The sequence below is a fragment of the Equus caballus genome, chromosome 1 (genome assembly GCF_041296265.1).
Source record: "Equus caballus isolate H_3958 breed thoroughbred chromosome 1, TB-T2T, whole genome shotgun sequence".
Classification (NCBI taxonomy): domain Eukaryota; kingdom Metazoa; phylum Chordata; class Mammalia; order Perissodactyla; family Equidae; genus Equus; species Equus caballus.
The window spans coordinates 35,726,320-35,745,385 of record NC_091684.1 but is presented as its reverse complement, the minus strand read 5'-3'; the positions used below and the strand labels follow the sequence as shown (position 1 = coordinate 35,745,385).

General features: G+C 40.7%; 1 protein-coding gene across 9 annotated transcripts in view; it reads left to right on the top strand.

Moving 5' to 3' along the window:
• PLCE1 (phospholipase C epsilon 1) overlaps positions 1-19,066 on the top strand; it is a 298,532-nt gene that overhangs the window by 238,100 nt on the left and 41,366 nt on the right. For 5 of the 9 annotated variants that reach the window (XM_001502375.7, XM_070261751.1, XM_023642266.2 and 2 more), the window contains 11 exons: positions 219-401; positions 1,826-1,943; positions 2,542-2,698; positions 5,513-5,635; positions 5,720-5,856; positions 7,977-8,215; positions 9,784-9,845; positions 9,927-10,092; positions 13,008-13,115; positions 14,482-14,598; positions 16,874-17,032. In XM_001502375.7, the coding sequence (XP_001502425.3) occupies positions 219-401; positions 1,826-1,943; positions 2,542-2,698; positions 5,513-5,635; positions 5,720-5,856; positions 7,977-8,215; positions 9,784-9,845; positions 9,927-10,092; positions 13,008-13,115; positions 14,482-14,598; positions 16,874-17,032 (1,569 nt within the window). The remainder of the gene's footprint in view (positions 1-218; positions 402-1,825; positions 1,944-2,541; positions 2,699-5,512; positions 5,636-5,719; positions 5,857-7,976; positions 8,216-9,783; positions 9,846-9,926; positions 10,093-13,007; positions 13,116-14,481; positions 14,599-16,873; positions 17,033-19,066) is intronic. The other 4 variants (XM_023642294.2, XM_070261759.1, XM_023642288.2 and 1 more) reach the window with 1 other exon arrangement.

Genomic DNA, 19,066 nt, shown 5'->3' with positions numbered 1-19,066 from the left:
GGAACTCAGCAGGGATGTGACCAGGACTGCAGAGGACATGATGAAATCCCCAACAGAGAGTCCTGATAGAAAACAGAGCCACTTGGGTGGCCAGATCATTATTCCTTGGTGGCTGCCTTTGCTCTTCCACCTCTGGGAATTTACTGGAAGTCATTAATCTATTAACTTCCCCATTGCTTGCTGTTCCCTTATGTGTTCAGCATGTGGTTCTTTTGCAGGAAGATGGACGGTATGAAGGCCCAACTTTGGCTCATGCTGTGGAGTTGTTTGGTGGCAGACGATGGAGTACTCGAAACCCCAGCCCTGGGACATCAGCAAAGAGTGCCGAGAAGCCCAACGTGCAGAGAAACAACACCTTGGGCATAAGTACCACCAAGAAAAAGAAGAAAATCCTGATGAGGGTAGAGTGTTGCTTGTTTACTAAGCATCAGACCCAATCTATCCAGGACCATGGTGTGGTCTACTTAGGTCATTTGGGTTAGGGACAAGATGAGATATAAAACAAATGAAATTCAAGGGCTTACCAAGTGCTTCCTGTGTGGCAGGTCCAATGCTAGGAACCAGGCCGAATGCTGAATCAACACCAGGAAAAAGTCAGGGTCCGAAGAGGGACACAGACATGTTAACAAACACAGTGAGATCTAAATAAGAGTCATCGCCAAGCTGCCTACAGAGTGCTGTGGCAGCAGAAAGAAGGCAAATATAGGGCTGAGGGGCAAGCAGGGAAGGCTTCACAGAGAAGTTGACAGATGGGTCTTGAAGGATATGTAGGAGTTTACCAGACAGAAAACCCAAGGGAAAACGCCCCTGGCAAAGGAGGCAGCAGAGAGGCATGAAAGATTTGGTTTGTTCTAGGAAGCACATGTAGTTCTGGGGTCATGCCCCAAGCTGGAGCATGGGCTCTGTGGTGGCCGAGAAAGGACTCGAAAGGAAGAGGATCAGGTTATGAAGGTTTTAGAGGGCGAAAATACTAGATGTAGGACACAGTCTAAAATATATCATCACTGGAAGCAACCTAAATGCCCATCCACAAATGGAGGATAAAGAGTGTGGTATATACATACGATGGAATATTATTCAGCCTTAAAAAAATAAGGAAATCCTATCGTGTGTTACACTGTGGATGAACCTTGAGGGCATCCTATGTGAAATAAGCCAGTCACAGAAGGACCAATGCTGCATGGTTCCACTTATGTGAGGCACCTAGAATAGTCAAACTCCTAGAAACAGAAAGTGGAATGGTGGTTGCTGGGGGCTCGGGGGAGAGGAAGAAGGGGAGTTGATGTTCGAGGGGCGTAGAGTTTCAGTTTTGCAAGGTGAAAAAGTTCTAGAGAAGCGTTGTACACCAAGGTACATATAGTTACCACAGTTCTACTGTACACTTAAAAACGATTAAGATGGTAAATTTTATGTTATGTGTTTTTCACTATAATGAATATGTTATGACCGTATATTATATATTGCACTCTATAAGTTATCATTATTACATGTTAATATATGTTCTCCCTGGTTATCTAGAAAAATTCCCACTCTTTATATATGGAAGGCTATTGATGCCTAGGTTGACCTTCGTCTGCTTCATGATTCTGTCTCTACCCGGAGATCCCAGGGATCGTATGCCTCCCCTTGGCGGCCCCCTCCCCTGAGGAGTGCTGCTTTATAGGGAAGAACAAATGGATAATGTCATGTAAGCAGAGTTGATCAGCCTTCACCAGGGGGAGGCAGTGTGAAGGTGGCTCAGTCTGCAAGAAGAGACCTGCCTGAACTAGAGCCATGCTGGGAGAGAAATACAGAGTGAGAAACATTGTGAGTCTCGTGTTCCCAGGGTGAGAGTGGAGAGGCAACCGACGATGAGATGGCCACCCGCAAGGTCAAAGTGCACAAAGAGTGTCGGAGCCGGAGCGGTTCTGACCCTCAAGATGCTAACGAACCAGAGGAATCAGGTAAGCAGGATATTCACATCTGACAGGTTTTTCTTTTTAATTTTATGGAAGAAATATGCGTTTTCTTTTAAATTGTGACTTAAGTATTGTAGGCATCCTTAACAAAACTCTTTATCGTGTTAAATATACTTACCTTTGTTTTTAATTAGATGGTGTAACCCAAGAGATATTTCTGCAAGCACAGTACTTGGGAGAAAGTTTCATTAATTACCTTGCCATTATTGACAGGGGGTATTAGGTATACAAGATACAATTTGATGGATTAGACCAGTGATTCTCAACCCCAGCTGGATATTAGAGCTTTTAAAAAAATATCTGGACGCCCTGGCCACACCCCAGGCCAGCCAATTCGGACACCCTCTGGCTGGGACCTGGAAATCTATATACTTTTTAAGCTCCCCAGATGATTCTAATGTGTAGCAAGGGTTGAGAGTCCACCGGATTAGTCCATTCATCAGAATATTTTGATTCTTGTTGTATGGAAATTGCCTACATAGATTGATTTGCTCAGACATTCAGAGGCATCTTTGGTTTTCATTTGATTTCTGAGGGAAAGTATAACCAGACTTATTATCTCTTCTGCCTTTCACTTTGACAGAGGCGAATGCCATCACGAGCCCTCCGAACCCTCTCCCTTCCAGAAGAGCCCACTCTTTGACCACGGCTGGGTCCCCTAACTTGGCTTCCGGGACGTCATCTCCCATCAGGCCAGTGTCCTCCCCTGTGCTGTCTTCTTCAAACAAGAGCCCGTCCAGGTGGGGCCTTAACATGATAAAACAGAAGGACCCTTCACAGCATTCACGTTGTGTAGAAGGGCGTCCTCTTCCAGTGCTCTATGGAAAACACTTCCATTAAAAACTGAAGAACCCCAAATTCTTAAATACTCCTAATTTTCCTGATTTTGTTCTTCTACCTTCTCACATTACTATAATTGCTCCTAATTATTTGACAGACCAACTCTTCAAAGGTCAGTAGCAATAATAAAATGCAAGCAGTGACTCTCTAAATCTGCACTGCCCAATATAGTAGCCACTAGCCACAGGGAAGAAAAAAAAAAAAGAAGTAACTATTTAAATTCAAATTTTAATAAATTAAAATTAAATAAAATTTAAGATTCAGTTCCTCAGTCACACTAGCCACATTAAAAGTGTTCCATAGCTCCATGTGGCTGGAGGCTACTGTACTGAACATTGCAGATATAGAACTTTTCTTTTCTTTTTTTGTTAAGATTTTATTTTTCCTTTTTCTCCGCAAAGCCCCCCGGTACATGGTTGTGTATTTTAGTTGTGGGTCCCTCTAGTTGTGGCATGTGGGACGCCGCCTCAGCATGGCCTGATGAGTGGTGCCATGTCTGCGCCCAGGATCTGAACCAGTGAAACCCTGGGCCACCGAAGCAGAGTGCACAAACTTAACCACTTGGCCACAGGGCCGGCCCCCTATAGAACATTTCTATCATTGCGTAGCTCGAAATTGAAGAATAAATTGTTTTAATGTAATTTGCTTGACCCTTTGCTAATGAGTGAAATATATTTAATACTCTTCTCACATATAACATATACATGCCTAGAGAAATGAATGTATTACAGCAAGTTGGGTATGTTTAGATATAATTCTAAAGCTGCCACTATAGTAAATTATTCTATAAGGTCCATGCAAATTGCAGATTTGAAACATCTGCCCTCTCAGAAGAAATATTAAAATGAAACTCTTCTAAAGGAATCAGAACACTACACCATCTCCCTCGACCCAACACTAAGGTTTAAGAAATGCAGAGGTTCCAGACAGAACCAAGATAAAGCAGCATTCTTTACTTTATCAAACAGAGGAGTGGGAGGAGGAAATGGGTCTGTGCGGACAGTGGCTTTGGAAACATTAATTACACACACACACACATATAATCTCTCTCTCTCTCTCAAGAAAGCTTGCTATTGATAAGAGCCCTACAGTGACTCATCTTTTATAAGGAAGCATTCTTTCACAATGGGAATAATGAACATAATTTAGGCTTTATACATTCAGATGTCTACACTTGGCGAAAGTGAATCAAGGGTACATGGGAACTGTTTGTACACTCTTGAAACTTTTCTGTAGGTTTAGGTTTGTAATGTAATTAAAAGCTACAAAGAATCAGAATTCTTTACATTATATTTCAGCCTGTATAGCATCCCAGGTAAATAAAATCGCCGGAAAACTTGGGTTAAGTGGCCTTTCCCTTTGTTTCAGTCACTCATGAGCAGGAAAAGGAAGGACAGAGTAAGAGGAAAATCTTCTCAAAGAGGTAGAAGTGGAGAAACTAACACTCCAAATGTAAGATCACAGGGCCCCATCACAGGAGGACGGGGGTCCATGCCCCGCAAGTATTCTAAAACAGAAGAAAAAGACAAGGCAGGGGGAGAAGAACCAGCCCGAATGCTGTTCAGGGAGAAAGCAAGACTGAGCCCTAGAAGGGGAAAGAGTGGACAAATAGTTTCCTAAAGTCAGAGGGAGATGGGTGCCTGCAGCCAGCAGCTGAGGCCGGAACAGAAGGCAGACAGGGAATGTACATGTTTAAATGTAAGTGATAAAGCCTCTTTAAATGACCTTTTTCCTCTTCCCGAACCTCTGCCCACTTTCCCACACCGCACTGGGCATCAACATCCTATGCCTCCAAGTAAAATAAACCTATCCGTCTGTAATACTCTTCCCGTAACCAAGGTGACCTTCAGATGTCCACACAAAACAATTTTCCATGAGTAAACATTGTTAGCAGCATTAGGGTAAACTGTTTATTCATTACAATATTCTCTATACTTGCTTTTATATTTGAAATATTTCTAAAGGGAAAAATAAATTACAAAAACAAAGATGAAAAGAAAGATCCTGTTCACTGATAAAAACCCCATAGTCGAAACATTTCTCATACTATCCCGTCAGGGAACCAGGGTAGAAAATAAGAAATGGTGTCACACATTTTTGACAGCGTTGACTGATATTTTTATGTTGACTGGAGACAGCCTTGGCAGGTGCAAATAGAATCCTAGGCAGAGTTGGCTTCTTTCCATTCCTAATATTTTTCTGACTCACATTTTCCATTAATATTAAAAGCTCTTCCCTGTTTTCATCTAACTGGAAAAGAAGACACTGATACGTTCAAGACTTTCTTCTTAAATGTGTTTCTATAATTTAGAATAGAAGAAAGAACCTGCATAATTTTCCACAGATTATGATTAATTTTGAACTTTTTTTAGATGACTTTTCTTCAAAAACACTGAATTTATGTTTTTCTTCCCCCATTGACCTGTGACTTCAAAGAACTGTTTTGATTAGTAGAGGAATATTAACCTCAGCCTTGTGGCCTTATTAAATAGGCTGCAAACATGAAGTGGTTTCAATATCTAATATATTTTATTACCTCTAACACAATATAGACTAATTTTGAGAGAAATGAAAAGGGAATCTAGAAAATACCCTAAACCTTAAATGACTTGCAATCCTCTTTTTGCTCGTATTGCTAATCAGAGAACGTCTGTTGGGGCAGAATGACCAGGCTGGCCCCAGTTTTGCCCATTAAGGCCGTGTCTTTGTTGCAGTGCTTGGAGCAGCAGCAGCTGGCACGGGCGGATCAAAGGAGGAATGAAGGGCTTTCAGAGCTTCATGGTTTCAGACAGTAACATGAGTTTCATTGAATTTGTTGAGCTGTTCAAATCATTCAGGTATGGCGTGCTTTCTTCTCACCCTTTCTCAGCTCCACATTTTTATAACAATACTCAATGTGAGGTCTTTTCCATTCCTCGCAGTGTACGGAGCCGCAAGGACCTGAAGGATCTCTTTGACATCTATGCTGTGCCATGCAACCGAGCCGGCTCCGAGTCGGCCCCGCTCTACACCAACCTCACAATCGATGAAAACACCAGCGGTCTTCAGCCTGACCTAGGTTTGTATAACAATTTATTTCGCTGTGAGATCTTTCTATCTAAACATGTGATCCAATCGCACAAACCCTCAGCCTGTCCCACGTGGCATGCTGTTACCTGGAGGCTGGTGAAACACTTAGAGAATGATTTCATGGTGTCATGGGGACAGGTACTATTGGCATTTGAGGCAAGGAAATTCATCATTGTGTGGGTCTGTCCGTGTATTTCAGAATATTTAATCAATAGAGCCCTCCAGTCATTCTGACAACCAAAACCCTTTCCCACCCATTTCCAGATGTCCACTGGGTGTGTGGTGTGTCCCAGATGAGAACAATCAGTCTCTTCTCTGCCTTCTTCAGGCAGATGGGTGCTCAACCCCAGGGTGGGAGCTGTCTGTCCTTTGACAAGGAAAATCTTTAGTGACCTCAACAGAGCATTCCTGTCCTATCCAGGATATTTTTCCTAATATGTAAACCAGAATGTCTAATTCTTCGGTCCCACTCACACCACCACCATTACCATCACCACCCATGCATTTTAAGCCTATTATTTTTCTCCTCTGCTCTTGTGGGAAACTATAAAGACAAAAAAGCAAAAACCAAAAAAAACTGTCCTCTTGTATGCAGTGGCTTTCTAATTATTTAAAAACTTATATTGTTCTTAAGCTAAGAATATTAACCTTTTTCAACTTTAGTCATAAAATGTGCATAATTATGGATTAATCAAGTAGTTTCACTTTTTAAAAATTACTAGACTTTAATTTTTTAGAGCAGTTTTAAGTTTACAGAAAAAAATGAATGCAAAGTACAGAGAGTTTCCCAAATACCCTTCTCCCACATACATACAGTTTCCCCTATTATTAATATCTTGCATTAGTGTGGTATAGTGTTATAATTGAGCCAGTATTGATATGTTATTATTAACTGAAGTCAACAGTTTACATTAGTGTTCACTGTGTTGTACATCCTATGGGTTTTGAGAAAAGTGTAATAACATGTATCCACCGTTACAGTATTATACAGAATAGTTTCACTGCCCTAAAAATCCCTTGTCTTCGAGCTTTTCATTCCTCCCACCCTCTGTCTGAACCCCAGGCAACCACTGATCTCTTTACCATCTCCATAGTTTTGCCTTTTCTAAAATGTCATATAGTTGGAATCATACAGTATGTAGCCTTTTCAGACTGGCTTCTTGCACTTGGCCATATGCATTTAAGGTTCCTCCATGTCTATTCATGGCTTGACAGCGTATTTCTTTTTATTGCTGAGTAATATTCCATTGTATGGCTGTATCACAGTTTGTTTTTCCACTCACCTTTTGAAGGACATCTTGGTAGCTTCCAAGTTTTGGCAATTATGAATAAAGCTGCTTTAAATATTTGTGTGCAGGTTTTGTGTGGACATAAGTTTTAAACTCATGTAGATAAACACCTAGGAATACAATTACTGGATCATATGGTAAGCCTACGTTTAGTTCTGAAAGAAAATGCCAGACTGTCTTCCAAAGTGCTTGGAATTAAAATGACTGGCCGTATCAAAGTTGGTGTAATGCAGAGCAACTAGGACTCTGTTGGTAAGAAAATGGAAGAGCCGTTTCGGAAGAGAGTCTGGCAGTTTCTTACAAAACTAAACATACTCTTACCATACGATCCAGAAATTGTACTCCTTGGTGTTTACCCAAATGAGTTGAAAACTTGTATTCACTCAGAAACCTGCACACTATGTTTATAATTACACTTTTAAAGTGCAGAAAAACTCTAATTTTAAGGGTACATCTTCAGTCTTTGCAAACATAAGAATGTAGAAGTAGCTATTCTCGAAAACCAGACTCTGAATTCAGCCTCAAGTCCCCAATTAAATGTACATTTAGTTCCCATCTAATACCACAGCTTGTGGGCTTTCAAGATCATCGACCTGGCTCTTCCTTACTTTCTTTTATTTAGTCATTGATTCGCTATTTTATTCCTTCAATTGTGCGAAGCCAGGATAAGCACTGAGTTTGATCGCTTGTTTAGACAAATTAGTGAAGAGTTAATAATTAATAATTCCACAAAATAATATAATAAAATAATATCTCCAAAATAAACTTTGTGAAAGATGCTGGCTAGCTTGTCCATGTTCTGTGGGTGATTCTGTTTCAGATTTGTTGACCAGAAATGTCTCGGATTTGGGGTTGTTCATTAAGAGTAAACAGCAGCTGTCAGACAACCAGAGGCAGATATCCGATGCCATTGCTGCTGCAAGTATCGTGACAAACGGCACTGGGATCGAGAGCACGTCCCTGGGCATATTTGGGGTAGGCATACTCCAGCTCAATGACTTCCTAGTGAATTGCCAAGGAGAACATTGCACTTACGATGAAATCCTCAGCATCATCCAGGTTTGTACCCCTTTCCTGTGCACATGTATGTGTAAAGCCTCTGACTATTCTAATTATTCTCTGCTAAACATTTACTCTTTCTACACTTCTTTCCAAAGCCTTTAAGTCTGGGGCAGAAATAAAGGGTTTTGGGGGCTTTCTTTTGAAATATCAAATTTATGTGTTCTTATTTAACATATAATTAACGTGGGTCCCAATCCTTCTCTTACTCAGTGACTATTAGAGGGAATCGGTACATGATTCCTTCTTGTTGTTCTAGCACATGCAATAGGATTGGTCGTCTAGGTTTCCGACCTCTTTGATATTTTAACAAATATTTATTAGCTCATACTATGAGCCTGGCTCTGTTCCAGGACCTGGAAGTACAACAGTAAATAAAATCAAGTTCTGGCCCTCAAAGCAGCTTATATTCTAGTGGGTGAGGCAGACAATAAACAAATAAAGATGTAATTTCAGATAATAATGAGTTCTCAAAAAAATCTAGCAAAGTGAGGGGATGGAGTGATGCAGGAGGGCTGTGAGGAGTAAGCAAAAGCCACTCTGAGGAGGTGACACATGGGCTGAGCCCTGAATGAAGAAGCCCTGTGAAGGGCTAAGGAAAGAGCATTGCAGACAGGGTATAGCAAGCTCAAAGATCGAGGCAGGAGCCAGCTCCGGGTTTATGAGGAACAACGAAAAGGCTGGTGTGAGGGAAGCCCCATGAACCAGAGGGACAATGGTAGATCTGATTCCACACAGGGAGGCAGGGGCCGAATCCTCTAGGCATTTTAGGCCATGGTAAGGAGTTTGACTTTAGTCTGTGTGAAATGGAAGCTATTGGAAACTTTTGAGCAGGGGAGTAATATGATTTGATTTATGTTTTTTAAGAGGTCACTCTGGCCCCATGGGAGAATAAGCAGGAATAAACAGTGCTGGGGAAGGAATAGAAGCAGAGAGATGGGCAGGAAGCTTTCACAGTAATCCAGGCTAGAGAAGGTGATGGCTTCAACTAGAGGGTGGCAAGAGATAGGGGGGTGAGACCGTCCATTGTGGCTGCGGCACATGGAACAGAAATAGTCTAGGTTTTCAACCTCCCTTGTCACCTGATTGGAAATCAGTGGCTTAGCTGTCCAGCAATTGGATTGGATCACTGGAAATGCTAAAGATGTAAGATTATGATCACATGATTGTGTGCGCACTATAGCGTTATCGAGTACGAGCACCGTACTAAGTGTTCTGTGAAAATCCTCCCATTTCACCTCCCACCAACTCTCTGGTAGCTGCTATTACTATCCCCATTTTCACCTGTATAAACTGATACAGTTTGTTTTCGTATAAATCAATCTTATTCTTTTCTCTCGCTCTCCTTTTTTCTCTTAAATAAATATGCTTCGTATAATAAACTCACACATAATAAATGTTTTCTTTTGGACTAAAAAACTACATCTTACCACTACATAACTGAATTAGTTCAAATATTTGGTTTAGATGTTTCCTGATGAAAACAGAACAGCTTTAAAAAATGATGTGGTGGTTTTTTCCCCTTAGTTTCCTTTACCTAAATAACACTCTTTTTGGATCCCTTGCAGAAGTTCGAGCCCAGCGTTAGTATGTGTCATCAGGGCCTAATGTCGTTTGAAGGATTTGCAAGGTAACTCTTAAAATGTCTTTTGCCTATCATTTAACTGTGTCTCTTTTCCCCAGGCAGTCTAAGAAAATTTGTTTCCTCTAGGTTTCTGATGGATAAAGATAATTTTGCCTCAAAAAATGACGAGTCACAGGAGAACAGTAGAGAATTGCAGCTGCCCCTCTCCTACTACTACATTGAATCTTCACACAATACCTACCTCACAGGCCATCAGCTCAAAGGAGAATCCTCAGTAGAACTCTACAGCCAGGTACTAAGATTCCACTTGGAATGTGGTTTCCATTAAGCCTTATTTATGTAACCCCCAAAGTCACAAAAACCTGACCCCAGACTCTGAAGAACTTATAAACTATTACATGTGAAATGTGAGGACACATGACGTGTGGGAAAACTGCCTATACCTCCAGTTGTTTTCTTTACTTCTTTTTGTTTTCTTGTTTCCCCCTCTATCTATACTTAACCTTTATTCTAGGCAACAACAAAAAAAAAAAGCATTTGTTTGAAACTCATAGCTTTTAGACCCAAGTTAGTCTGACCTACTCCTACTAAAATTAGATTTTCCCATGGGAAGATTTTCTGATTGTTTCCCTAAATGCTAAATAAATCAATATATTGTAGTGGGAAGGCATAGTAGGAAATCCAACTTTCTACAAAGTTATTCCCAAAATATTGTTTGTTTTGCTTTGCAATTTCTTAGAAAATCAATCCCTCCCTATGGTAACGAACTCAAGAAAAAATTCTGCACAGAATGTAGGCGTGTTTCTTCACGCTTAAATTCATGGGAATGTCCTTGGGAACTCAGTAGGTTCTCTGGACTGGAAAAAGCACATCCTTTTGACCTAAACATCCAACTCTCAATGATCTGCATGTCAGTTGACTCTCTCTTATATTTTCTGCAACTTCCTGGTCTACGCTGCCTGTTTTCTGAACTCCTACAAGAAGAGTTAATTGGGAAGGAACTAGGCTAGGTCTAGGGAATATAAATGTGTGAATGTGTGTGTGAGTCCAAGTGTGAAAATGATAATTGTATTGTTTTCGCAAACCCATCAGACTTGAAGTTCGTTTGTTCTCCAGGTTAGTCCAGATGTCCCTCAAAGCATGGGTCAAATTTCTTTCCCAAATCTAGTATGGAATATGTATCTATAATGGAATGTATATTTTTAAATTTAAAATATAAGGTACTTTTATTATGAAATGATGATGTGTCCTTAGAGTAGTTATGATTTTCAAAAGAGGACTTCTGTCAAGGGGACTTAGTTGCTGATGCTGAGATGATCAAGCAGTAGAGTAGGAAGGGTCCCTTACCCTACCCCCACCGCAGCTGCAGGCCTGCTTTTTTAGGTGCTGTACATATTGGCCTTGCATTTGCACAGAGAATTCCAAGGTTAAAAGTAATTTGAAATCCATTGTTCTAGGGGAAAGAAATGAAGTGTGTGTGTGTGTGCATGCATGCATGTGTTGCTCCCAAGAAAATAAGCAAGGACCAATGTCCTCGCTTTCATTCCTACTTCACTTTCCTATATGACTTCAAAGAGTTTTTTTTTAACTCATTAACATTACATCCCAAGTAGAGATTGTCATAGCCTTTGAATAAGGCACAAGAACCCCTCAAAGAGACTCAGACATGATTAAACCTAGTATGAAGATCCTTTTCTTTTATTTCTTATCACCCTCCCTCTGCCCTCCTAATTACCTCCTAACATTACTCTGTAGGGCAGAATGGGAAGTGAGAAAAAACCCTGTTTTCACCCAGAAGTTTCAGCCCTGGTTTCCCTTTTCTATCCATATATGGAGGTCTTAAAGTCATGCAGACTTTGATAAAGACCTTTGGTCTTTTCATGCTGGAGAACCATCCAATCTGCCTCCAGTCAGTGAATGTTCTTTCCAGTATGGCAGGCTCACTATAGAGATGAAGCAGCCTCATGTTCCAGCTGTCATATTACACAACAATCTCCAGGCCAAAGCAATATACCTGTAGATACTCCAGCTGATGAAAGAAGCTGATAGATAGCCTTGGGATTCTAGACGAGAGAATCAGTCCACCTGGGAAGATTGGTCACCCAGGAACATTGGATGCTGCATACTGTGCAATGGGAAGAATCTAGCAAGTATCTCATCAAAAATATTAAAATAAGAGGGATGCCACTGTCTGAGTTTTGTGGCAGCAAGTCCGGTGGCCACCAGCCCTTAGTATTAGATTGCTGTCTCATGGAAATAGTTATGTGGATTCTTAAATCAGTGAGTCAGCCCATTCACAGATATATCCGCCTCTTGGCTTGAGTTACCCTTTCACTATGCAGAATCTTTTACAGATAGATTCTGTGGAGGAAGACATTGCTCCAAGCAAACATTACAAAGCTGCAACCCAAGCACGTTGTGTCAGGAGCTCTGCTTCCAACTCTAGATCTAGGATAGCAAATAGGTATCATCCCATCTGATTCATTGGTGGTGTTTCCTGGAGCACTATGCTGAAGAGTTCATGAGAGAATATATCAAAGCTTAGGGGCAGGTGTGCTGTGATTGATTACTGACGTCTGCTATGTGAATGGGAGAGGGGTGTTTATGGATTATTTGCCATCTCTGCTCTGGATGCTGTTCTGGGATTAGACAGCAAAGCAAATCCTTGATAACTCCTTGTTTCTACTCTTCTTAAATGCTACATGGTCATAGCAAGGGGATTAGCTGGTGGCAGAGTTTGGATCTAAATGGAGGGGATTTTATCCTGACTGGCTTCATGTAAATGTTTGGCCAGTTCATTTAGGAATCAGTGGCCTCATTTCCTCTGGGCTGCAGCATCAGCAACTTGACCTCCACTGACATCTGCCCAGATAGAGTACTAGCCTGGCTCTCTCATTTCAGGATATGCCATGTATAGGTCCCTTGAGGGACGAAAGTTGCTGGGGAAATGGTCAGATATTTTTGCTATCAAATTTTACCTTCCAATAGTATTCAGCTCCCATAAGCACTCTTTCCACCTGAATCTGTTCTCTCTACCCTGATTAATTGTGGCCTGTGGCCAAAATGCAGCATTTTTTTTTTAGATCTTATGCCCTTCTGTGTTAGCCCTGAATGTGAACACTGATATGTTGAAGCATGTGCTGGGTTTAATTTGAGGCTTTATCTCCATTTGGTCATGTGAGGTGGATTCATTCATTGATCACACAGGTCCTCCTGCAAGGCTGTAGGAGCATAGAGTTGGACTGCTGGGATGGAGATGATGGGATGCCCATCATTTATCATGGACATACCCTGACAACCAAGATCCCCTTCAAGGTAATACTTCATAACTTTCTTTAAATCAAATCATGAAGTCATTGTTTTCATTCATCGTTTAAATCAGTGATTCTATCAAATTATACCTTAGGTCAAGTGTTCTTATCCTGGGTCTGAAGACTTCCTGAGATTGTTTGCAGTATTGATTGTGTAGGATATGCACATATTCATTTTTCTGGAAGTTGATTTATAGAACTCTCATTAGATTCTCCTCCAACCAAAGTTTAGTAACTCTTACCTTAAATTAGTTATCATGTAATGGGGTTGTTGCCATATGTCATAAGATGACATATAAAAGGCAAGGGCTGGGGCCGGCCGGGTGGTGCAGCAGTTAAGTTCACACGTTCCACTTTGGCGGCCCAAGGTTCGCTGGTTCGGGTCCCGGGTGCAGACACAGCACCACTTGGCAAGCCATGCTGTGGTAGGCGTCCCACATATAAAGTAAAGGAAGATGGGCATGGATGTTAGCTCAGGGCCAGTCTTCCTCAGCAAAAAGAGGAAGATTGGCAGCAGATGTTAGCTCAGGCCTAATCTTCCTCAAAAAAAACAAAAACAGCAGGGGCTGTTCTCTTGTTATAGGAATTAAGGGTCATTTGTCCTGGTTTCCTGCTGACAAAGGCCAACATCACCTGTTAGAAGATGATTAAATAATTAAAATTATAAAATAATGAGAATTAGTTCCACGTCGGGGAAATTGGTCACCCAGGAAGACTGGTCTTATTGGATTATTGTTTCAGATGCTAGGTAGTTTATTAATTCGTTGTACTACCCTCTTTCAGAGGGTCTTTGGCTGTGTAACATCATTTTTCTCTGAACTGTGGTGGGGCTGGGAAGGCATACTATTATTTCTGTCTTATTTGTGAAGATGGTGGCTAAAATACATTTTCTCTTGAACTCAGTTTTCTATGCAGCCCTGTTAAATCTCTTGTACTCTAGATAGAGGGAGGGAGTTGATAACTGGTTTACATATACACATAAATATATGCCTTATTGCCCCAAGAAGATTATACACTGCTTGAAAGTAGGAAAATATCTTATGCCTCATTATTTTTCATGCTGTAACTAAACCAGTGTCTTTTACCTATAGTATACTGAATATATATATGTTGATTTGTTAAATTCAGCATACTGATAGCTGTTCCTTATAGTATGTGAGCAAAACTCAATATGAACAGTTTAATGTCTTTATAGAAAATAGCCTTGTTCTCTTGCTTAATTTGAAAATATGTTTGAAAAGGGTAAAAACCGCTTTGGCCAGAGTCTTCTGAAAACAACAAATTAGATGCTTTCTGTGGCTATAAGTACCTTGCCTTCTGACACACTGGACAGATACTTGAATTCTGATGAGCTGTTTTGGCTCTCATAGGAAGTGGTTGAAGCCATTGATCGAAGTGCCTTCATCACCTCTGACCTGCCAATCATCATATCAATTGAGAACCACTGTTCATTGCCTCAGCAACGAAAAATGGCAGAAATTTTCAAGGTAAGCTTTTAACTAAGATGTATCTTGGCATCGTGGCCTTTGTCTTGCAGCTGTTGTTGAGTTTTATATGGAGCCACCGTGGACCACACCACAGCTGGACCTCAGCCATGAAGCACATACAATTAGGGTCTCTCAGACCTGAGAAATGGAGATGCTCTGGGAGCTTGGGCTCTCTCAAATGGTCCACCTTTTTAGCTGGAGTGATAGGAGCATTGTTCTGTGGTCTCCTGACCATTTCCAGAAAGCCTTAGGAGATAAGGACAGACCAACTCTCCAACATTTCTGGTACCACAAATCAGGGGTGCCAGGATGTCACCTGTCAGTTTTATGTAGGAAAGCTAAAAATATCCCAGGACAAATAAGTCAAATCTTCTTGTGCCCACACTACAGATGAGGGATCCACATTGGCAAAGACCTTAGACTGGCCAGCACAGTTGCTGTGTTAACCTCGGCCCTTCCTGACACAAGGAAACTATATGCAGACAGATGCAGGAGCAGGTATTCCTTTGAACTTCCCCCTCCCTCTGGTAGAGGCATTTATAGACCTATGGCTCTCAGTGGGAGGGAGGGCACTGCCAGGGGAAGGTGTCCTCAAATACTAATGCCAACAAAACTAATTAGCCTTTCATATTGTCTTTCCTTTGCCATCATTTACTAAACCTTTTTTATTGTATACCCCTGCCAGTAAAATACTATAGCATGTATTCTTATTATACATTTATTGACTTATTTATAAATTATATACATATCCTACTTAACATATTTTATACATTTATTAAAACATGAAAAAATAGAATATAAAAGTGAATAGCATAGAAAAGATGAAGTAAAGAATTATTTTTAATACTATTATTTATTAATGGTACAAAACCCTTTTTGCTCTCACAAAAAAAATTGAAGTAAATTTATTGTTGATTTATTACTTAAATTTTTAGTGGGAGTAATATGATTGAATATGCTTTTTTATTTTTGAAATTTTTGTTTAAACTTTGTGATCAATGACTTGGGTGTCTGGTGGTAAGTTTAGTTTGTCATTTTGGTATTTGGTTTTACTAGCTACAGTAGCTGATTAAGATACCTTACAAAGATACGTGTATCCAGATGGAAAAGGGGCGTCATTAGCTGTGCTTGCCAAATCATGGTACTCATTTCTCAAATCCATTAATGATGCGAAGGTTTTTGTTGAAATTTGGCTAGACAGTTTGTATGTTTCCTGGTATCAATCAGTTTTTCTTAGAAACTTATTGAAAAGGTGTTGCCTTTTATATTTTTAACAAATGAATTCAAACTCCACAAAAACCCTTCATTTGTAAGATTTTTTAACCATTAGAAAGTCTGCTTCCATGTTTCTTAAGTGTGCATATATGAGAGTTTTTATGTTAACATACATTGTTTCCTACAACAAAATCATATCACAATGGGAATATTTTTAGACATCTGCTTTTAAAATACTCCTTCCAGAACACAAATTTTGTCTAAAAAGCAATTAATTTCTCACTGAATGTTAGAACATTACCCTTATCATACAAGACCAGATTAAATGTAATTTTATTATTTGCATTATTATTATTATCTGGTAAGAACGAAGTATTGCTACCACTGCAAACGCAGAATAATTCAGAAATTTTAGGACACTTTTTTTTTTAAAGAAAAATGTGTAACTTAGAAATACTCCTTTAACTACTTTTTCATGATATAAAGTGTGAACTTCTGTGCGGTGTAAGAGATTTTCATAGTCACTTTTCATCTCTTTATGAAATAGAATAGTTTCGAGAAAAGTCTTTTTATGAAATTAACCACAGTGGTGACGTCCTGTGGCACCTAGACTGCAATCATCTCAATCAGCTGGTAGCAAACTAAGCTGGGAGGGACGCACTGTCGGTCCCTGGGCATCAGGACGTTCCCCCTGGTGGCTTAGGGACGGCTTCTTTCCTCCTTCTTCTTCCTAGGATTTTTTTTTTTAAAGATTTTATTTTTTTCCTTTTTCTCCCCAAAGCCCCCGGGTACATAGTTGTATTTTCTTCGTTGTGGGTCCTTCTAGTTGTGGTATGTGGGACGCTGCCTCAGCGTGGTCTGATGAGCAGTGCCATGTCCGCGCCCAGGATTCGAACCAACGAAACACTGGGCCGCCTGCAGTGGAGCGTGCAAACTTAACCACTCGGCCACGGGGCCAGCCCGCTTCCTAGGATTTTTTAAACAATTCAACTGTGCTGAAGTATCTAGTTGAATTATAGATAAAAGGCATTGCTTATGTGTTTTTCTTTATTCTTTTTAGACTGTTTTTGGAGAAAAACTGGTGGCTAAATTCTTATTTGAGAGTGATTTCTCAGATGATCCAATGCTTCCCTCACCTGACCAACTTAGAAGAAAAGTGCTTCTTAAAAATAAGAAGCTGAAAGCCCATCAGACCCCAGTGGATATCTTAAAGCAAAAGGTACTCTCCTGTTATTAAAGCGGCTAGGGGTAGGCTGTGTGCACAGAACAAAGAAATTAATGTCATTCTAAGCTTTTGGATCACCTGGTGGGAAACTAGTGTTTGAAGATTGAGTTTCCTTGAATGATACATTTGATTTTTGGCTTTTCATTTAATAGACCAGTAAATATTCTCATCCCACTCACCTTAAATTTTATTTTGTGGAATTGACTTCCCACGTAGAATGTACTTCTGTTATTTAATTTACTCTGAGCAGGATAATGTGTGACTCTTGTCTCTGGACCTGGGTTCCTGGCTGTCAATCCCACAGTGGTTGCTATAGTGCCCTGTAGGGAGAGCCCCCTGTGGGGAGAGACTTGGACATGGGGCTGTGACTCCTGTGGTCGTTGGTGGAACCCCAATAGCAGCAGCCCTGTGGTCCCAGCATGGAAGGTGGCAGAGTGTATCACTGTGGCAGGTGGACTCCAAGGCACTCCCATACCTGCCTCACCTATGGAGATCTGCACCTCAAGCACCACAAACCCACTTATGTAGGATGGCCCTCAGCCCAAGGATCCCTGAAAAAGTTTAGGTCCAGGACCACAAGTCCACATGCCAGGTTGCACTTACTTATCCCCCAGAATGGCAACTGCTAAAACTCTTTGTCCTATTTAAGAGGGCACTGTTGGCCGTAAAACACCACTTTTGAAGCTTACAGCAAGCTGCATGAACCTCAGCACCCTTCAGGGGTAGAATGGTGCAGCTCCAGACACAGAACAGTCCAGAGGAAAAACTAGGTGGCATCCTATAACTTTTAATTTCTCTCTTTGCCATCACCTCTAAGCCTCCAGGCCCTGCTCCAGTCCTGCTTTAGTGGTCCCCAGAGAAAAGAGAAGGCAGCAGAGGGATTCTATGAGCCCAAGATATTAGGAACCTTTGCCCTAAGTCATTAATAAAAATGTCACATTGAATTGAGTCAAGCGTTTGACCTAGTTGAGTAGTCAATTTGGAACAATCATCAAATCGTCTAAAAGCTCTAATTTATAGAAATCTCGGGTAGGGCCTGAGTTTAAAGCCAAAGGATATATAGTGTGATATTGGAGAAAGAGCATTAGGTGTGGAGCTAAGATGCCAGGTTCTAGCCACTTACTCTGTCACAAACCTGCCATGTGACCATGGGCCAGTCAGTCTTTCTGGGCTTCCATTTCTCCATCTATGAAATGGGAATGTTAAGGTAACTAGCCTCAAAGAACCCTTCTGACGCTAAAATCTCACAATATCTCTCCCGAGATGAATTGTGAGACCCCTGTCAGAATTGCAGACCACTCTGTAAACATTATATTATCCCACTTCTCTGGCTCTAGTTCCAGTGTTTCTTGCCATTCTAGAACATTACTGCTTCTCTGAGAGGCCCTTTGGAGCATCTTGTCATCTGCTGTTCTAGTAAGAACCAGGGAATTCCCAGATTGTCCGGCTCACCCACGGCAGGATTCCAGGTGGCCCAAAGTCCAGGCGAGTGTTAGGGGCTTATGTTATATCACTTAGTAACCCTGGTGATTCACCAAAAGCCCGGATTACTTCAGATGCCCTAGAGTGGAGAATGAAGGGGAGGCCAGAGGTTCCATCATCTTGAGACCTACGCTTCTGAGCAGAAAAGCAGATATTTACAGAAGGGACCCTGAACCCATTCAGCCCAGCAGATTCCTATGATCAGGTTTGCCCTAACTAGAGTACCTCAGGCTTATCAAACTTTTTTTGCTCAAGGATCCTTTCAAAGAATTTTGAAAAACCATGTACCTTTCTCATACATTTTTCCCCCTTATACATTTTTAAGGTGACATGAAAAATCTTATCACAAGTTTAAATAGTTACAAAGGACATTTTTTCAAACATATTATTTATTATACACAAATATATCATAGATAACAGAAATTACATACAAACATAATATACAAAAAAACAGTCCTTATAAATAAATCAGTCCAGTCAGCTAGACTTACCTTTGGTCAGAAAAAGTCTGACTTTATTTTTTCAATTTATAAACATTGTATTATA